General features: G+C 46.5%; 1 protein-coding gene across 1 annotated transcript in view; it reads left to right on the top strand.

Moving 5' to 3' along the window:
* The window catches only part of Sfrp1 (secreted frizzled related protein 1), a 50,737-nt gene extending 31,764 nt beyond the window's left edge, over positions 1–18,973 (top strand). The window contains exon 3 of the mRNA XM_004668981.2: positions 16,569–18,973. Coding sequence (XP_004669038.2) covers positions 16,569–16,891 — 323 coding nt within the window. The 3' untranslated portion in view covers positions 16,892–18,973. The remainder of the gene's footprint in view (positions 1–16,568) is intronic.
* The last annotated feature ends 529 nt before the right edge of the window (positions 18,974–19,502 follow it).

Genomic DNA, 19,502 nt, shown 5'->3' with positions numbered 1-19,502 from the left:
AAATAAATACAGCGAAATCAAGGCACTACTTTAATTTCTGGGACCTTTCAGACTCCCAAATGCAAGAGCTCTTAAAATTGTGTGTACCAATTGGAAGAAAAAGAAAAGCATATGAATGGGAGCTATGATGTTTCATAAAGGAAAACTTTATGTCACTGAAGGATCCTTCCTGGACTAGTTAGTTGCCTTTACAAAAGAGAGGGTGAAGGGCTGGGGGCGGGAGACAAAAACATAATAGAACAAAACTTCAGTGTTCTGAATCAGCATGTTACATCTCAATATAAACCCATAGTGTCCTGGGAAACAACATGCTTTCATTTTTTTCTGTCTGTTTGTAGAGCTTGAATCCTGATTTATTTCAGCCGAGACTCCACAGGCAACAGAACGTTATTCTGGGTGACTTTTGTTGAGGGTGGATGAGGAAACAGTGTAGCCAGCAGAAGTGGATCCGCCCTACATCTCCAGGATGGCATGTGTATAAAATTCTTGATTCCAAGGCTGGAGAGATGGCTTAGCGGTTAAGGTGCTTGCCTGCAAAGCCGAAGGATCCAGGTTTGATTTCCCAGTACCTACCTAGACCCAGATGCAAAGGTGTCACATGTGTGTGGAGTTTGTTTGCAGCAGCTGGAGGCCCTGGGTTGTCCATTCTCTCTCTGTGTATGTCTGCTCCTCCTCCCTCTCTGTCAAATAGATAAATTAGTAAAAATCCTTGATTTCAGACTGTGTGACCTTTTTGCCTACATGGCACACCATATCTCCTTGAAGGCTGTGAAGGTGATTGAACATGGTGTGCCTGCTGTGAAGCCACACTGCCTTATGACTAAGTGGCATCATGGCTGTTTATAGCGTGTGCATATACACAACTGCCCACAAGTCAGCTGGCACGATGCTTCCCCACTCCCCATCGTGCTGGAATCTTTGGCGGTAGCAGGAGTTGACTCTGTGGAGTGACTTTGCAGATTCTGTAGCCGTGGTCTTGTGCAAAGTTAAATTTATTGTGCTGTCACCCACATGGCAAAGAGCCATGGGGAGCATGCACAGATCCAGATGGGTGCCAGAGTATGCCCAGTAGGACAAAGAGGAAGGCTGGTTTCTCCAAGGTCAAGTTAGTGTTGGCCTGAGATGGGTTTGGTTGAAGCCACGAATCTAAAAAGTAAACCGCAATCAGCACGAGGCCTATGTCAAGCACGAGGCCCGGTCTCATCTCCGTTGTCTAGGCGTTGTCATTGTTTTCCACATGATTCTGAATTGGCCTGCACTAGGCTAGGCCACAGGGATCAGCCTATAGCTAAACAACCTGGTTCCAACTCTTGGCTTCTGAGTCCGTCTCTGTCAGAGCTACAGGAAGAAACACTGGAAGATAAACGTCCACAGGGGAAGGAGGGGACCCAGGACATGAGGGTCCTGGATAGTACATCTATTTTGTGAGCTTGGTTTTCTGGGATCCTATTTCAGCTCCACCATGGACTAGTTGAAATTTGGGCAAACGACCCTTCCCGCTGGTTGCTTCATCTAGAAATTTGTTCTGATCTGAGTACCTTCCTCCTGGGACTGTTTGAGGACTTGAGGAGTTTACATACGTAGTACGCAGAGCAGAGGCTTGTAGTGCTAAAGGACATGTTTGTGTAAAGAATTTGAGTTCAGTCAGTGAGGCCATAAGTGACTGTGTTAGTTAGCTTCTCGTTGCTGGGACAAAACTGACAAAAAAACTGGGACAAAACTCCTGACCAAAAGCTGCATAGGGAAGAAAAAGGGTCCATTTCAGGCTAACAGTTTCAAGGGAAAGCGAGAAAAGCGACCAACCGACACCATCACGCTTCAGCAGCAGAGAGAGAACAGCAAGCGTGAGCTGGCTCCGAACTCACACCGCACGGCTGCACTACACCCCAGGTCTGCGTCCGGCGGTGTACCTCCCTCAGCAAGGCTTCACCTCCCAAAGACTCTGCTAACCAGCAACCAAGGAGGACGCTTAATCAGAGATCCCCGAGGCTGTGGAGGACATTTTCCTTCAAAAGCCACCACTGTATGTATTGCCAACTTTATTTTTTTTGAAAAAAAAAAAAAAGATATTTATCCGAGACAGACTTAGTTCACTTAATATATTTTTTCTCTATTTGCATCTTTTTTTTGCCATTTATTAGTACTATTTTTATCATTTTTTTAAATTTATTTTTATTAGTTATGGACATACTTAGTATATAAACAACACATCTATTCTTTCCCTCATCTCTGCCCCTTTACCAAAGGGACCCACTTCGTTGGGGATACAGGTCATCCCCATGAGGATTGTGGGTCGTGCATTGTGGGATCAGCAGTCAGTAATAGGGGAGAGGCAGTGTCTCTGTGCATAATGTATTAGTATTACTGACAACATTTGGGTTGGTACCCTCTTTTCCTTCATCTCTGCCCCCATTCCTCTGGGGACCCTCCTCAGTGAGGTTGCAGGTATTCCCTGTGGGTTTGTATGAGCATCTTGTAGTTCATTCGTGTGTCTAAGAAATGCTTCAGCGAGTGCTCTGAGGGGCGAGGCGTTGCGCTCGTGGCTGAACAGAGACGTAAAGGCTTGTGTGAACTAACCGTGGGCAGGAGGGTGGATGAGGCCCACGTATGAGTCATTACCATGCAAACCTGTGCTCACCACTGAGACAGGGAAGGCCAGGAAGGGCGAGGTTGCACCTGGCTGGCTGGAGGCTTCCAGAGATGGACCATGTCTTGACTCTGAAGATGGGTGGGAAGAGCATTCCAGTTGCTTGGGGTTCAGCCTGCCTCTACATGGATCAACCTGAGAAACTTAAAAACAAAATGAACTCTGTAGTTTGTTTGGGGTCACCATTGTTCGCAGGCACTAGATTCATTGCTGCTTCAAAGAGATGCCATCCAGGGGACAGCACCTGCCCCATGTCTCTTCTTGCCGTCCGTTAAACAGAATGGCATGAAGGCCTGTTACACCATGCTTAGAGTTTGCTGGGTCCTTCGGTGGGGCAGTCCTAGTGTAGATAACTTCATGACCATGGTGGTACTCTGGTGTCATTGTTTTTCCTGTCAAGCTGCGTTGAGGCAACAGTAGTTGAAGTTCCTGGGTGGTCTCAGCAGGTGAGGGCCACCTTTACCATCTGAGATACTTTCCCTTGGGTGGCCTGGGCTTCAGCGTTAGAATTCAAAGACAGGAAAACAATTAAAAGATTTAGATTTAGGTTGCCAGGCCTAGGACATTAAACTTGGCCTAACACCTTCAATTTAGAAATGATTTTATAAACGATTTATAAGTGGCTACACTGAGAGCCAGAGAAATAAAGAAGTTTACCCGCGCTTGTACAAAAAGCTGGTGGTGCACTTAGCTAGTCTGTTGACTCCGGATTTGGGTCCCTTTCCTTCCATGATGCGCTGCCCCTTACTCGCAAAGGCTTTGTTTCGTACTCCGCATGTGCCCACATTGACTGCGTAAATGGTGCTAGACCCATCCTTAGTCTCATGGGCACACCCTTGAAACCAGTGGTTCTCACGCATGGTCTCCAGTCCCACAGCAGCAGCATCTCTCGAGAACTTCCAGTTGCTGTTAAATCGGAAATTCTAAGCGGAGCTCAGCAGCTTGTATGGTAAACATGCCTTGCAGTTGATTCTAATGCTCAGGCCATTTCAGAGCTGTAGGGGGCTCACTGCTTTTCCAGTTCAGTGGTTCTGAAGCTTATTCCCCATTCCTCATCCCTTTCCTTCCAAGAGGCCATGGCATGTCCAACTTGCCATTTGGGTGAACACCAGGAGGTGGCATGGAGAGGGCTGGAAGCCGAATGACCTCATGGTAGGAACAGCTGTTGGCCTTGATGCACATTTGCCTTCTTGGAGCCAAGATTCAGCCAGTCCTGATGGCTCACTGACTTAAGTGACCCTTCTTGTCTCCTGGGCTCCCTGATGGGTGGGTGGTGGGAATACAGTGTATTCCAAGAAAGGGAAGGAGCAAAGATTTTCATCCTACTCGGGCCCAGAGACACCAGTGCAGATGCCTTCTAAAACAAAGTCACCCTGGGCAGCACATTGGTCTCCAAGTCGAGGTTCCATTTTGCACTGTCAGCCCATATCAGAGGAGATTTCACGTAATCGATGACGTCAGAGAGGCAGCAGGATTTGGGAAGGCTATGCAGGTGCTGGTGTGTGTGTGTGTGTGTGTGTGTACGTACACATGTGCATGTTGGAGGAAGGAGTTTGGGAGGGGCACACCATTCTCCTGCATGGTCACTTTTCTAAGTCATCTGGGGCGCAGACAAAAGGACAATTTAACTATTGTCCTCAAATGAGTCACTCAAGAACATTTTCTATACCTGCTGTTCTTTGTATGCAGGAGGGATGAATGCTGCAGTTGCCCTCTGTGTGCTTTTTATTATTTTATTTTTGAGGTAGGGTTTCACTCTAGTCCAGGCTGATCTGGAATTCACTATGTACTCTCAGGGTGGCCTCGAACTCATGGCGATCCTTCTACCTCTGCCTCTCACCCGTGTGCTGGGATTAAAGGCGTGTACCACCAACTGTGTGTTTTTTAAATTTTATTCTTTTTTAAAATATGTCCTGTACAGTAAATGCATGTAAATACGCAGCCTGTGGTTTGTGGTCATGGAGAGTCTTGAGTTCTTGTGACACAGTGCCAGCTCCTTTCTTTGTGAAACAAATTAAACACCAGCCCCTGATGGGACTGAGGGTTCTGTCAAGCCACCATCAAGAGGCCTTTGTCAGTAGGACTCATTTGAACACCAGTACCTCAAAGCCGGCTCACCATGGGGCCCAGACCCTCTGCTGTGTGTGGGCAGGAGGCTGCAGTGCTGACATTGAGCTCTTCCTTGCCCCGACTGTTACTGAATTTCATTTGCACAGTTGGATTCCAGGAAGGTTCTTTTTGCCTTGGGCTTCCAGAGATGGAGGGTGCCAGCCAAGAGATTTGTGAATGGGGGTAAGGGCGCAGAAAATTGAGTCCCTTTGTTTTCATGGCTTGTTGAAGTGTTATTAGCTGGACTCTCACCTGGAGGTTCCATATGGCAGAAGGTGTGTAATCTGGATGGCATGACTGAGGCATCGGGCTGCCCATCTTCCTCAGCCATTGGTCAGCTGACTCTGACTGGTGAAAGGGAACTTTGCAGTGAAGTTAACAGCTCTTGAGACTGGCTCACCCCTGCTCCCTAGACCATCTCTTTGGGAACTTTGGACTTCTCTGAGAAAGTACTTCAGGATAAAGCAAATCTCTTAGGAATCCAGGTATTTGTCTTATGTCTGCTTATGGTTGAATCTTAATTGGTATTATTATTATTATTTTTTTTGAGGCAGGGTCTCACTCTGGTCCAGTCTGACTTGGAATTAACTATGTAGTCTCAGGGTGGCCTCGAACTCACAGCGATCCTGCTACCTCTGCCTCCCAAGTGCTGAGATTAAAGGTGTGCACCACCATGCCTGGCTTTAATTGGTATTTTATTGGTGATGGTGTGTGCAGGTGTTGGTCCAGTCAGTGGACCCTAGATTTGCCATGCTTGCGATGTCTCTGTGCATAATGTCCCAACATATGCAAATTTCCCTGAGCCGTGTTGGGCGAATTTAAGTCTGCTTCAGTGCTGAGGTCTTGAGAGCCTCTGTGTCTCTGGATCTCTGGTTTGGTAGGAGTTGAGTGTTCTCTGTGTCTGTCTCCTTCACCCTTGTGCCAATACCAGGCTCACCAAGAAAGCAGCACCCTTGCTCATTTCTTGTGGGTGAGTTTTAAGTCTACTTCAGTGGTGAGCTCTCAAGAGCCTCTGGATCTCTGCTTTGGTTTGGGTTGATCCCCAGTGTCTGTCCCCTTCACCCCGACCCTGGTTGTCAGGCTCACCACGGAAGCAGCTCTTGCTCGTCCCCCCATTGCCTCTGCGGTTTTGCCTGGGCCTCCACTGAGATGTGAGGGGTGGTTTATCCCCTTGGGTCTCGCTACCTTCTGATAAAGAAAAACAGGTTTGTGCACAAACACCTCCAAAACAGGGCGGAATAGAAGTTTTAATAAAGGAAAACTGCAGTTCTTCCCACCATGCCCTCCACTCCAGCTTCCCATAACCCAGAAGTAATAATTTTCTGTAATTGTAGTTACTTATGATAGTTAATAAGTTGTACCAAGCACACAACAAGTGCATATTTGTTTTTTTAAAAATATTGTTTATTTATGAGGGGGAGGAGGGAGAAAATGGGTGTGCCAGGGTCCCTAGCCACTGCAAACAAACTCCAGCCCTGGCACCCATGCCTACACATTTATTTGAGAGAAAGGCAGATGAGAGAGAGAGAGAGAGAGAGAGAGAGAGAGAGAGAGAGAGAGGGGGGGGGGGGAGGGAGGGAGGGAGGGAGATGGGGGGGAGAGAATGGACGTACCAGGGCCTCTAGTCACAGCCAATGAACTCCAGATGCGTATGCCACCTTGTGCATATGACTTACGTGGGTACTGGGAAATTGAACCTGGGTCCTTAGGCTTCACAGACAAGTGCCTTAACAGCGAAACTTATCAATCTCTGAAGTCTTTTTTCAAAAAATTATTTATTTAGTTTAGTTTCTTAAGCCCCATATGCAGACATCCTTTATTTTTCTGCGATTTAAATTGTAGACTAACTTGTTTACAGCATCTTCCCAATAATCACATCACACTTTGGGCCAGGTTAACAATTATTAAGTCGTTAAAATGATATAATGTTATTTGTAACTGAGCAGTAAACCGCACCACATTCATGTTTTTTTTAAAAAAAATTTTTTTTTTAAATGTTGACCTTTCTTTGACATCTTTCTGTTTTACTTTGAGATAGCAGCTGTGTCATTTTATTTGCTCTGTTCTTCCTGTTGCTGTTAAGGTTTTGGCAGCTGCACATCAGGCCATCTGAGCCCTCGACCCTCTGCGTCAGGGCAGACCCTCTCCTGAGCCCCTTCCCAGGTGCTGCTGCTGCCGTCACTTAAGCTTCCCGCTGTACCTGTTGGCCAAGCCTTTTTTTTGTTTTGTTTTTTTTGTTTTTTAATCTTTTCTGGTGTTAGATTTTTATTTAACTGAAACTTGGATCCTCCTTTTTATTTTTGCAAGAGAATTAGATTCCTGGGCTGGAGAGATGGCTTAGCAGTTTAAGTGCTTGCCTGTGAAGCCTAAGGACTCAGGCTTGACTCCCTAGAACCCATATAAGCCAGATGCACAAGGTGGCGCATATGTCTGCAGTTTGAGTTCCGTGGCTAGAGGCACTGGCGTGCCAATTCTCTCTCTTGCACATGCACGTGCATGCTTTCTCTCTCTCATAAAAATAAATAAAATAAAAAATTATGGCTGGGCGTGGTAGCACATGCCTTTAATTCCAGCACTCGGGATTCAGAGGTAGGAGGATCAAGGCCACCCTGAGACTACATAGTTAATTCCAGGTCAGCCTGGACCAGAGTGAGATCCTAACCTAAAAAAAACCAAAAATAAATAAATAAATAATGTTCCTAAAAAAAGAAACATGGGAAATATTTTTAACCCTTTAGTATCTGAAGATGTCTGCATTCCACGGTCACATGGTCTGGCTCAGTGTCACATTGGGAATTTTAAAGGCATTCATTCATTGTCTTACGACGTAGTGTTGCTGTTAATAAATCCTGTGCCCTTCTGGGGAATTGAACCCAGGTCATTATGGTTTGCAGGCAAGAGACTTCCACTTAGATGTACACTCTTTTTCTGTAGAAAATTTAAAGATTTCTTTTAATACCTAGTGTTTTTAAACACTGTGACTCTTTTTTATTATTTACTTATTTTTGAGAGAGAGAACTGGCGCGCCAGGTCTTCAGCTACTGCAGTCGAACTCCACATGCTTGCACCACCGAGTGGGCATGTGGACACCTTGCGCTTAAGCTTCATCTTTAAGTGTCATCTTTGTGCATTTGGCTTATGTGGGATCTGGAAAGAGATGGAACATGGGTCCTTAGGCTTTGCAGGTAAGCACCTTAGGCAGTAAGCCATCTCTTCAGCCCCCTGACCCATTTTTTAAAAATATTTTATTTATTTGTAAACAGACACAGAAAGAGAGAGAGAGGGAGAGAGAGGGAGGGAGGGAGGGGGAGAACAGGTGTGCCAGGGCCCCCTGCCGCTACAGACCCATGTGCCATTTTGTGCATCTGGCTTCACTTGGGTACTGGGGAACTGAACACAGGGCATTAGGGTTTGCCGGCAAGCACCTTAACTGCTGAGCTACCTCTCCAGCCCAACAACGTTATGGCTCTTGGAGCTGTGCTCTGTTCAAACCGAGAATTCAAGTTCTTTATCTCTAGAAAGTGCACCTATGTTATTGCTTTGGTATTGCCTACCATCTTTTCTGTGCTCTCTTTCCTATAATTCCATTACTCAGGTACGGAAGCTCTTGGGTTGATATCTTACTTTACTTTTTCCTAGTTCCCCCTTTGTCAGTTTGTTTAGAATAACAAGAAACTGTATTCAATTCGTTTATCCTACTATATTTTAAATATTCAAGCTATTCTTTCCTGTCTTGTAACCTTTACCTTTAACCGCCTTCTGTTCTTGCTCTATGAATAAAATAACATTCTTAATGTTATTATCATATAGAGTTTTATTGTGCTCTCTGCATTGTCTCTGCTACCTCTGAGTCCCCTCCCCCACTTTCTGTTCATTTGGTCTGCATTGTTCACATTTAGAGACTCTCCTTAAAAGTCTGCCAGCCAGGCTGCAGAGATGACTCAGTGGATAAGACACTTGCTTGCAAAGCCTAAAGACCCAGGTTTGATTCTCCAGTATCCACGTAAGCCAGATGTACATGATGGCGCATGTATCTGTTCCTCTCTCTCTAATAAATAAATAAAAATAAAATATTAAAAATGTCTCCCAATTCTTGCTTACACATTTGAATTTAAAAGGCTTGGAATTGAAATCTGTGATTCGTTGGGCTTCATTTGGACTTTTATTTTGGTGGGGGAAGACCCATGGTCATTACTTTTGAGTTGCTAGTTTTCTTGGAGAGAAACCATTTAACCTTTGACTCAGGGAGGAAAATACGGATCTGAGGGTCCCACTGTTTACCAGGCAGACTTTCACTTAACCCCACCAACTTCTCTCCCATGCATCTGGTTTGAACCTTCTGTGTGGGTGTGTGTGGGGGGGGATATCTTGCCTGTTTGTTGTACAGCAATTTGCTAAGGAAGCTCTTCAGGAAGTTTCAGTTTGAACTTAGGCTGGCTCAGGCTCAGTAAGTAAAAGGCTCAGTGAGGAGATAAGCAAATCACAAGTCTCAGGAAGTTCTTGAAATTTACAAGACTCCTCCCTAGGTTATGTAAGGACTGAGAATTCCAAGGGAGGCAAGATTTTCCCAGCAGCCCAGCTGATTGCAAAGTCCTGGTCTGAGCTCCCGAGACGCAGCTTTTGTGAGTGGTCGCCTCTGCTGGGTGGACTTCTTGGTAATGCAGCTGTTTCTGAGTTGCCCCTAATCCCGTGCCCTACGCCGCTAACTAAGCTAGACTTGGGTGGAGTTGTGTCTTTGGTCTGTTGGCGGTGCCGGGGAAAAACCAACACAACGCCGTAGCTGCTGCTGGTGAGTGGCCTTCGCTTGGTCCACAGGTGCATCCTGTGTCCCCAGCCCCTGAGCACCTGTGGGTTCTGCCATGTAGACCAGCCGCCTCTCCCCAGTACCTGACATCTCTGCTTGGAAGCACCAGGCATCAGCTTGTCTTCTCTGACAAGCCAGGTTTTTCCCTTCATTTTCTTTCTGTTATCCAAACTCTGAATTACATGTTTGCTCCCTTTACCGTGTGTGCGTGTGTGTTTGTGTGTGTGTCCGTGTGTCCACATGTCCGTGTGTGAGTGCAGGGGCACATGCAGAAGTCAGAGGACAACTTTGGGTGTCAGTCCTCATCTTCCGTCTTGTTTGGGGCAGAGTCTCTCATTGCTTGCTTCTCTGGACGCCAGACTAGCTGGTTTGTCTGTCTCTGTCTCCCCTCCCACGTAGGTGCGCAGGGATTACACCATGGTGCTACGGCTTCCGGTCTTTTTGTGGGTTTTAGGGAAGTGAACTCAACTCAGGTACTGAAGTTTGTGTGGCACTTGCTTTATCCACTGAGCCACCTCCCTAGACCTGAGTGCCTTTAAAAATGCTTTTATTTCTGTATTTATTTATTTGCAAGCAGAGAAAGAGAAACACACACACACACACACACACACACAGAAAAAGAGAGAGAAAGGGAGATAGACAGTGGGTTGCCAGGGCATAGTGCCACTGCCAATGAATTCCACATGCATGGCCTGCTTTGGGCATCTGGCTTTACGTGGGCGCTGGGAATTGAACCCAGGTTGTCAGGCTTTGCAGGCAAGCACCTTAACCTCTGAGCCATCTCCCCAGCCCCTGTGTGATTTTTTTTAAAACATATTTTGTTATTTATCAGAGGGAGAGAGGAAAAAAAAAACAAAAAACAAGCAGATAGAGAGAATGGGTGCGCCAGGACCTCCAGCTACTGCAAAAGAACTCCAGACACATGCACCACCTTGAGCATCTGGCTTAAGTGGGTCCTGGAGAATCGAACAGACAAGTGCCTTAACTGCTAAGCCATCTCTCCAGTTCTACCTTTGTGCTTTTTAAAACTGATTTCTAGGTGACTTCAGGAAGAAGGGAGAGTATTGATTGTGCTTAGTCTAGAATGCTTGGCTAGCAGTAGCCAGTGGCTGTAACTTCACAGGCATTCTGGGGTTTGGTCATGTATTATAGGTCATACTTCTGTCTCTTAACTCTTGACATTGGTTTTTAGCTTACTGTAATCACCCCATCCCCTTGGATCCTGTCCTTCCACAGGGACCTCTCATCATCTTGCAGTCCAGTTTCAGGCACATTTAAAGCTCTAAAACTTTTGGGTTGAAGACAAGCTCCTCTGTTTGAAACAACTGCCTAGGTTTTTTTTTTTTTTTTTTTAAAGTCCTGCCCTGATGGCTGTGTGTGTGGGGGGGCGGGGGCACACAGGTATACATGTGTGCATTTATACAGAAGCCAGAGGACAGTCTCAGGTGTTATCCTCAGGAACAACATCCACCTGCTTTGACACAGGTTCTCTTATTGGTCCATAGCTCACCAGTTAGGCCAGCCTGGCTAGCCAGTAAGCTCCAGGGATCCTCCTGTGTCCATCTTCTCAGCACTGAGATCAAAAGTTCATGCCACTGTATCCAGCATTTCTAAATGGGCACTACGGATCAAACTTGGGTCCTCATGCTTACTAGGGCGGACCAAGCCATCTCCCTAGTCCCCTTGACTTCTAGTAGCTCTTTCCAGCAAAGGTACTTCCTGAGGTCCCCCCTTTTATTCTTTCCCCTCTTCTTTCCCCTTCATTTTACCTGTGACTCTAGCCAGATGAGCTCTAAGTCTGATTCATGACTTGGACTCACCTCCACTACAGCAGTTCCAGATTACTGGCTGTTGAGATGCCTGACCCTTGGCCAGTGGCTGCCTGACATCTGGTGGGTGGCTATGTCTTGGTCTCAGGAAGAACAGGCGAGTCGAGAGGAAGAGATGGTTTGCAAACAAGTGTGGTTTGGGGCTGGCTAGTGTGACTTTCTGATTCTCATTTCAGCCTTAGAAACATGGCCAAGCCTTGTGGGGAGGCTGTCAGGAAAGTATAATTTTTGAGCAAAAAACATGGTTCAAGTGGCTGAAAGATGAATGAAATTTTAATGGTTGACATTAAGTGCTGAGAAAAACCCAGGCAGTACAAAATTGCAGCCTCAATTTTTAAAGTTTCTTGAGTTATTGATGGCAGTAAGGATTAGGTGGGAGTAACATCCTACTTTAGAGGATATTAAATTGTTACTAAGGGGGAAAAAGGAGGGTTTTTTGTTGTTTGGTTTTGTGTTCTTGTGTTTTAGTTCTGGGTCTGGCAGGGTCTAGTTCTGATCACAAGTGGCTGAGATCGAGGGTCTGAGAATAATGTTATGTTGTCTGTCAGAGCGTGGGAGGCACTGAGGGCGGAAGAGATGAGCCCGGGCGGGGGCAGGCTGGCAGTGACCCATGCTTCCTAGTCTTGCCAGGCATGCACCGTCTGCCTGGCACCTCTGTCACCCAGCAGTCAGACTGGGTTTTATGGTCATAGATAGGAAAATTGAGACAAGGCATTTACAACCAGAGTGTTTGAGGGTGCCCAGAACCTAGCACTGTCTGAGTCTAGTTGTTACCTCATCTGCTGTGTTGGGGTCTTCTCCTGGATGTCCACTGCCATGTGCATTGAAATCCCTGGGGTCCTGGCATGGGACATGATAGGACTCGGGGAAGCAGTGACAATCAGTCCCTGGCTGTTCTGAGCGCCCATCCATTCCTGCTCCGGGAGCCACGGGTGTGGTGTGGTGTGGTGTGGTGCTGGGGGTGGGTATTGCTAAGGCGTTCACAGGCATGTGGGAATCAACCTTGGACAAGTAATTGCCTCTCCACACATTGCTGGTAGTCTTCAACCCTAAACTGAACCCTTGAAAGATGCAGTGGTGTTAGCAACTCTGGCTGCATGCATCTTCTTCCCTGCACTCCCCGTTCCGAGAGCGTGAGCCTGGGAGAGTTCTGATGCGTGACACATCCCCATCATTGATTCCCCTCACACCTGTGGAAACCAAATTCCTTTATAGGGTCATGACAGAGGAACATTATTATTATTTTTAAATCTGACTTGTGATTCAAAAGCAGCAAAATCAACAAGAGAAGTAAGGGGTAGGTCAGCGGCTCAGCAGCTGAAGGTCCTTGCTTGCAAAGCCTGCCAGCTTGGGTTCAACTTCCCAGTGCTCACATAGAGCCAGATGCACCTGGAGTTTGTTTGCAGCCGCGAGAGGCCCTGACACACCCATTTTCTCTCTCCCTCAAGTAAATAAATATAAACATTAAAAGAACTCGTTTTTCTCTGAAGCAATAGCCATTTAAATTGAGCCATGGACTGTACAGAGAGCAATGGCCTATGGATTCTAATCTTTACTGTGTCTCTTCAGGACTATGAGCTGACCTTGTGCTCTCACTGGATATAGTCTGGGTTCCCTCCTTGACTGTAATAACGTACTAATGATGTGTCCTATCTAATAGTCAACAAAGACTCTGAGGTAGAGCGTCTGCCTGTGCTTTTATTATACTAATAGAGAGCTGACTAATGCACATGGGCTCAAACGTAGGATTAGTAACTAGCCACATTAGCTGTCTCCTTAAAATCAGTTTCCTTAATGCTTAGATGGAGAAAATACTTGTACCTTCCTCATGGAGTTACTAGGGTCCATCCATTAAAGCAGTGCAAGGAGAATGCTTATACACTTAACACACATGCCACACACTTTCCTAGTCATTGGCTGTTGAGTGTGGTTTCAAACCAAGACTCTTCATGGTTTATGGGTAGAAGTCCTGAAGAAAGAGAGGCTTAACCACTAAACTATCTTTTCCTGTGCAACCTAAGGACCCATGTTCAACTCTCTAGATCCCCCATAAACCAGACACACAAGGTGACGCAAGGGTGCAAGTTTGCACATGCGCACAAGATGGCACACGCATCTGGAGTTCGATTGGAGTGGCTGGTGGCCCTGGCATGCGAATTCTCTCTCTCTCTTTCATTTTCTCACTCATACAAAGAGAGAGGCTTAGTCATTTAATTGAATTTTGCATTTTTTATAAACTATTTATCATATTAAACTTTTTAGCTTATCAAAGTGAAGAGGCCACCTCCTTCAAGATGCCAGAAATAATGCTGAATTATCTATCTTTATTTTCTCTGAGAAACTTTCTGTAAATGTATCAGGAAGGTGCATTGTGCCCCTGCCCAAAATAAGTACTGACTTGCAGGACATTCTAAACATGCATATAGACATGCCAGTTTGTTTTTTGTTTCTGTTTCTGTTTGAGACAAGTTCATTCTATGTGTAGCTCTGGCTGTCCTCACACCTGAGAAAGGTTCTCACTGTGTGGCTCTGTCTTCACACCTGAGACAGGTTCTTACTGTGGGGCTCTGTCTTCACACCTGAGGTAGGTTCTCATTCTGTGGGGCTCTATCTTCACACCTGAGGCAGGTTCTCCCTCTGTGCGGCTCTGCGGTCATACCTGAGGCAGGTTCTCCCTCTGTGCGGCTCTGCGGTCACACCTGAGGCAGGTTCTCCCTCTGTGCGGCTCTGCGGTCACACCTGAGGCAGGTTTTCCCTCTGTGCAGCTCTGCGGTCACACCTGAGGCAGGTTCTCACTCTGCAGCTCTGGCTTTCCTCACAGTTGTAGTCTGCCTTCTTGGCTTCCTCAGTGCTAAGAAACACATGTTCTACTGCCATGGCCAGACATCAGGGGCTCACTCACTTTCATGTATTCTTTGTGGGATATATGCAAATTGGATGTCTCCTCAGCTTTTAAATGATCATTTTAATATTATAAACTGAAATATTTTTGTACAGTATTTATTACTGAAATTGTAAAGTAAATTGCTTCACACCTTTCAATAAAGAATAATTTTTAATCTCAGAAGAATTCAGAGGATGTACACATTATCTGGTGACTGACATCTAGAAAATGATTTCCAATCTAAACTTTTTTTTTTTTTTTTTTTTTTTGATGTAGGTCTCGCTATAGCCCAGGCTGACCTGACTCTCACTCTGTAGTCTCGGGCTGGCCTCAAACTCAATTCCCCTATGTTTGCCCCAAGTGCTGGGATCAAAGATGTGTGTCACCATGTCCAGCTGGAAAATGATTTCCAATCTAAGTACCTAGAGTTGGCCAGTTTCAAAGGGATACCAATACCATGTGTTTACTGCACTTTTAGTTCTTTTAAAAATATTTTATTTTTATTTATTTATTTGACAGAAAAAGAGGGAGAGAGAGAGAATGAATGGGCATGCCAGGGCCTCCAGCTACTGCAAACGAACTCCAGATGCATGCACCCCTTTGTGCATCTGGCTAATGTGGATCCTGGGGAATCAAACCTGTGTCCTTTGGCTTTTCAGGCAAATGCCTTAACCACTAAGCCATCTCTCCAGCCCCGACTTTTAGTTTTTTGAGTGTCTTTAATCAGTACTCCCTGGAATGGCCATCATCCCAGGAAGAATCTGATCCACGGGTTCTAAATAATGTTCCTGGCTGGGTGGGGTACAGCTCATCAGCAGAGCATTTGACTGCATATATACAGTGAGGCTTTGGGTTTTATCCTCAACACGCAAGTACATACACACACACACACACACACACACACACACAGACACACACACCCGAAGGCAGAATCTGTGGGGACAACGAAAAGAGTTGTTAATGAGTAGGTTGTCCCCCCCCCCCCCCCCCCCCCCCCCGCTGGTGCTAAGAACCGAAGCCGCTCTTGCACCATGCTGGGCTTGAAGGGAGGTCGTCACCTGGACGTATTCACCCGGCCCTGCTCTGAGCCATCGGTCAAAGCAGAGTTTGGTTCTGTGGGAGTCTCCTCAGTTTAGAGGACATAAGGGTGCCTGAAATCTATGATAGCCATGGCTGGTGACCAGTGTGGACGGAACACCAGCAGCACCTGCTATCCACTCAGGGCCACCTGGTTTCTGACCTTACCCATGCAGAGGTTGGAGGTGGGTATTTAATGCAACCAGCCATGGCACTTTGACATGCTGTCTACTTCACGACACGTGAAGATCTCCAGTTCCACCCATTTTCCTGTCCATGACATCATGTCGTGCTTCTTCATGGTTGAGTAAATGTTTTGTGTGTGTGTGTGTATGCACCATATCATCTCGCATTCATCTGTTCATGGCCGTGTAGAATGATTCTTTATCTTGGCTATTGTGAATAGTGCTACAATAAATCTGTCTTTGTGGTATATTCCCAGGGGTAGTATCACTGGGCCATATGGTATTCCTTTTTTAAAATAAAATTTATTTATTATTTGCAAGGAGAGAGAGGGAGAAAGAGCAAGAGAGAGTGTGTGTGTGTGTGTGTGAGAGAGACAGAGTGTGTGTGTGTGTGTGTGTGTGTGTGTGTGTGTGTGTGTGTGAGAGAGAGAGAGAGAGAGAGAGAGAGAGAGAGAGAGAGAGAGCGCATGCCCCAGGGCCTCCAGCCACTGCAGACAGACTCCATATGCACGTGCCACTCAGTGTGGGCACTGGGGAACTTAGCCTGTGTTATTAGGCTTTTCAGGCAAATGCCTTAACCTTTGAGCCATGTCTCCAGGCCTCATATGGTATTGTTAGTCAAACCCCTTTAAGTAAAGCATTGTAGATGGTCTGAGTCACTGATTTTTTTTTTCTGTGCTTTGATGGAACCCAGAGCCTGTGTATGCTAGGCTAGAACTCTACCACTGAGCCACAACTCCAGCCCAAGATGCTGAGTTTTGGCAAAACATATATAACTTGGTTTTGAAAACTCATTTGAGGCTCGTGGCATACTATGACAATTCCTGCACTGTCTTTAGAGCCCACAAGACTAGAGATCAGGACCAGTGACGTGGTGGTGGAGGCCCTGGCTGTTTCCTAGGAAGCTGACTCTTGCTTCTGTCTGCCACTGGAGCCCTAAGTGTAGGCTGTTGTTTTCCGTGAAAAGCTGTGTTCTAAACACCTTCTCTTTCCTGCCCTTCCTTTCTCTCTTTTCCTGCCCCCACCATCCTAGCCCTGAGGATGAAAATAAAAGAAGTAAAGAAGGAGAATGGTGACAAGAAGATTGTCCCTAGGAAGAAGAAGCCCCTGAAGCTTGGGCCCATCACGAGGCGGGAGCTGAAGCGGCTGGTGCTGCACTTGAAGCACGGCGCAGACTGCCCCTGCCGCCAGCTGGACGACCTCAGCCACCACTTCCTCATCATGGGCCGCAAGGTGAAGAGCCAGTACCTGCTCACCGCCATCCACAAGTGGGACAAGAGGAACAGGGAGTTCAAGAACTTCATGAAGAAAATGAAAAACCACGAGTGCCCCACTTTCCAGTCCGTCTTTAAGTGATCCTGGAGCGGGTTGGGGAGGGAGTGTGGGCTGGGCTGAGGGATGGGGGAGTGGGCAGCCCTGGCTCCTGGAGCTCCCCCACACGCTGCTCCTGCCCAGCATGGCTGTGGTGGTCCTTGTTCCACGGCTGGCTCTGTTCCTGCAGTATTCCCACTCCCCTCTCTTCACAGCATGCTCGACCCCAGCATAGCCTCTTTCAGCTGTGGTCAGGACCCTTTAGATTAGGAAGGCTTTTAAAGGCTATAGTGGGGACTGGTAGTCACTGTGCCAAAGGAGGGGCAGAACCTTTTCACCCAGAGTTGCAGGCACAAAAAGAAGGAATGAAAGAAAATGTTTGCCAGTTCAGGAAAAAAAAAAAAAAAGGCAAAAAGTGTGAAGTGTGAGAGGGCTGCAAAACGTACATTACATATCCTAAGTGTCATTACAAGTAGCTTACAGGTCCTTTGGCTAATCTAAGTCTTTGGAGGGAGTAGAAAGTTTTGGCCACTGTCCGGTCGGTAGCTTTTAGTTCCAGGGCAATTCTTTGTATGCATTAGATTGAAAGAGACACACCGCACTCATGTCGATTCTGAAGGTGCTGGGTGGGAAGGAGAAGTCCAGGACAGGCTGTGACAGTGAGACACAAGGATGGCCAGGCCGCCACTGCCTGCCTTGCCTTCTGCTTCTGTATCCGTTGCCTTTGATATGAACCTGGTAGTCTCAGATGTCCCCAAGTGCCTTTTCTGTCAGCCTGGGTGTGCCGCCTTTGTGTAAGGAAGAGGATTATAGGAGACGTGAAGGGCCCAGGAGTTTGCAGTTGACAAGGTAATGGCTAGTGGTTTTCACGAACATAGCAAAGAAAAAAAAAAAAAATCTAGAACCCACAGATGACTAGGAAGGGGGACTTGTGAAACTAGGTGAAGAGCTTCTCCTCTCATTTCCTCTCGCAGTTCCTTTTAGTTTTTTAAAAACATCAACATATAAGTGACAAAAAACCTCCCTTGCTGGCCACAGTTTGGGGGGAAGTCGACACTGAGCATTTGAAAGGTGAACCAAGACAGAGGTCTCCTGACCCCAGAGGAGGCTGGCCCTCATGAGCGCTCTCTCGCATGTGCAGTGGGAGATGGGCCTGGCTGCCTGGCTGCCATCAGGTCTTCTGCTTTCCTACAGAGGAGCCCATCCCTTTAAAGGTGGGCAGTGCAGAACAGCGGCCTGCCTGGCCCTCCACGTTTCGCTTGTGTACTTCTTCTCCCACACCGCCTCTGCAGAGGATCAGTGTCCCCATGTGAGAAATCCGTTTTAAAGGCAAACCACCTCTGCAGTTTCCCCAAGCAAACCAAAATCTTCCTCAGTTCTTTTAGACAGTGTTACTCCTATTATCCAACACGAGGAAGTAGTTCTAAACTTAACACACACACACAAATGCTAGTTTCTTCCAGCAAAGCCTGGTTCTTCATCCCCAGTTTCCTGTCAAGGACCTTAGAGGTTGTCCCCCTGGGTGGATGTTTGTACCCAATGCAGAGGCAGTAGTGAGCTTAAGGAGTCTCCCTGTAGCCCTGGGCCGACCCGGAGACAGTGAAAGCTTCTGTGAACTTCTTGAAGACTCTAGCCTGAAAAGCAGCGTGCCGACTTGGTTATTTTTCTGAGTGAGGTCCTGACCTAATTACACACAGATCGCATTTATCCCAACACCCTTTTCCACTTCTCTCTGACCTTTAGTCATGAAGTACTGAGGACCTTAAATGATTTTTGCCTATGATTTTGGAAGATTTAAAATGTATATTATATATATATATTTTAGTAATTAGAAACACTACTTTCCTCTTGTCCAGTTGACATTCAAAGCGATTTCATGAGTGCCTGGAGCTGGGCCTTGAGTCGTAAGCTCAGAAGTTGGGCCCACCTCCTCATCTCTGCCAAGAGCATTCTGCAGCTGGGCCTTCTCTGTAGCATGGCCTTTTCTGGGTGGGTTTACCTCGAGCATCAGCAGTTCCTATGGAAGACAACCAAGTGGCCATGTTGGGCAGCTCTCTAAATGGGAATTCCCCATAGGGAGAAACACTGCCAGAAAGGAGTCACAATAAACTGGAGATGTGAACTGAAGCGTCTGGTTCCCCTGTCCCTCCGCCAGCTTCAGGGTCCCTGGGTTTGGAATTCCACTGTGTACTTTAGTGAGGACAGTAGACACATACCAGCTTTGTCTCCACCACATCAGCAATTCAGCACAAAGAGGGAGACACTCTGGGCCTGAAGCTTCACGATCACTAATCTTTGTTGTCCTCAACAAAGGATACAACAAAAACCAATGTGCAGACTCATTGGTTAGTGGTGGGTTTCTAGAGGAGGAAGGCCACATGCAATTGGATCATTGTTGCTAGTGCAAAGGTTGGATTTGTAAAGCTTTAAAGCCAGTCTGGAGAGTCCTAGGAGGCTTGGCAGAGCTCTGCTCAATCTTTACAGAATGTCAGTAGTTGTCTTAGAAGACAGAATGGAAGGCAAGAATTCTAAGAATATTTTACTATTAAAATACCCTGCGTAACACTCGTTCTCAGTGTCTGGATTAGCACCAAGTTCTCCCTGAGGCATCATCTAATCAGAACTGCAGTTTTCAGTTGAATCTGTAAATTACAGA

The sequence above is a fragment of the Jaculus jaculus genome, chromosome 12 (assembly GCF_020740685.1).
Source record: "Jaculus jaculus isolate mJacJac1 chromosome 12, mJacJac1.mat.Y.cur, whole genome shotgun sequence".
Taxonomy (NCBI): domain Eukaryota; kingdom Metazoa; phylum Chordata; class Mammalia; order Rodentia; family Dipodidae; genus Jaculus; species Jaculus jaculus.
This window is presented reverse-complemented; position numbering and strand designations above follow the sequence as displayed.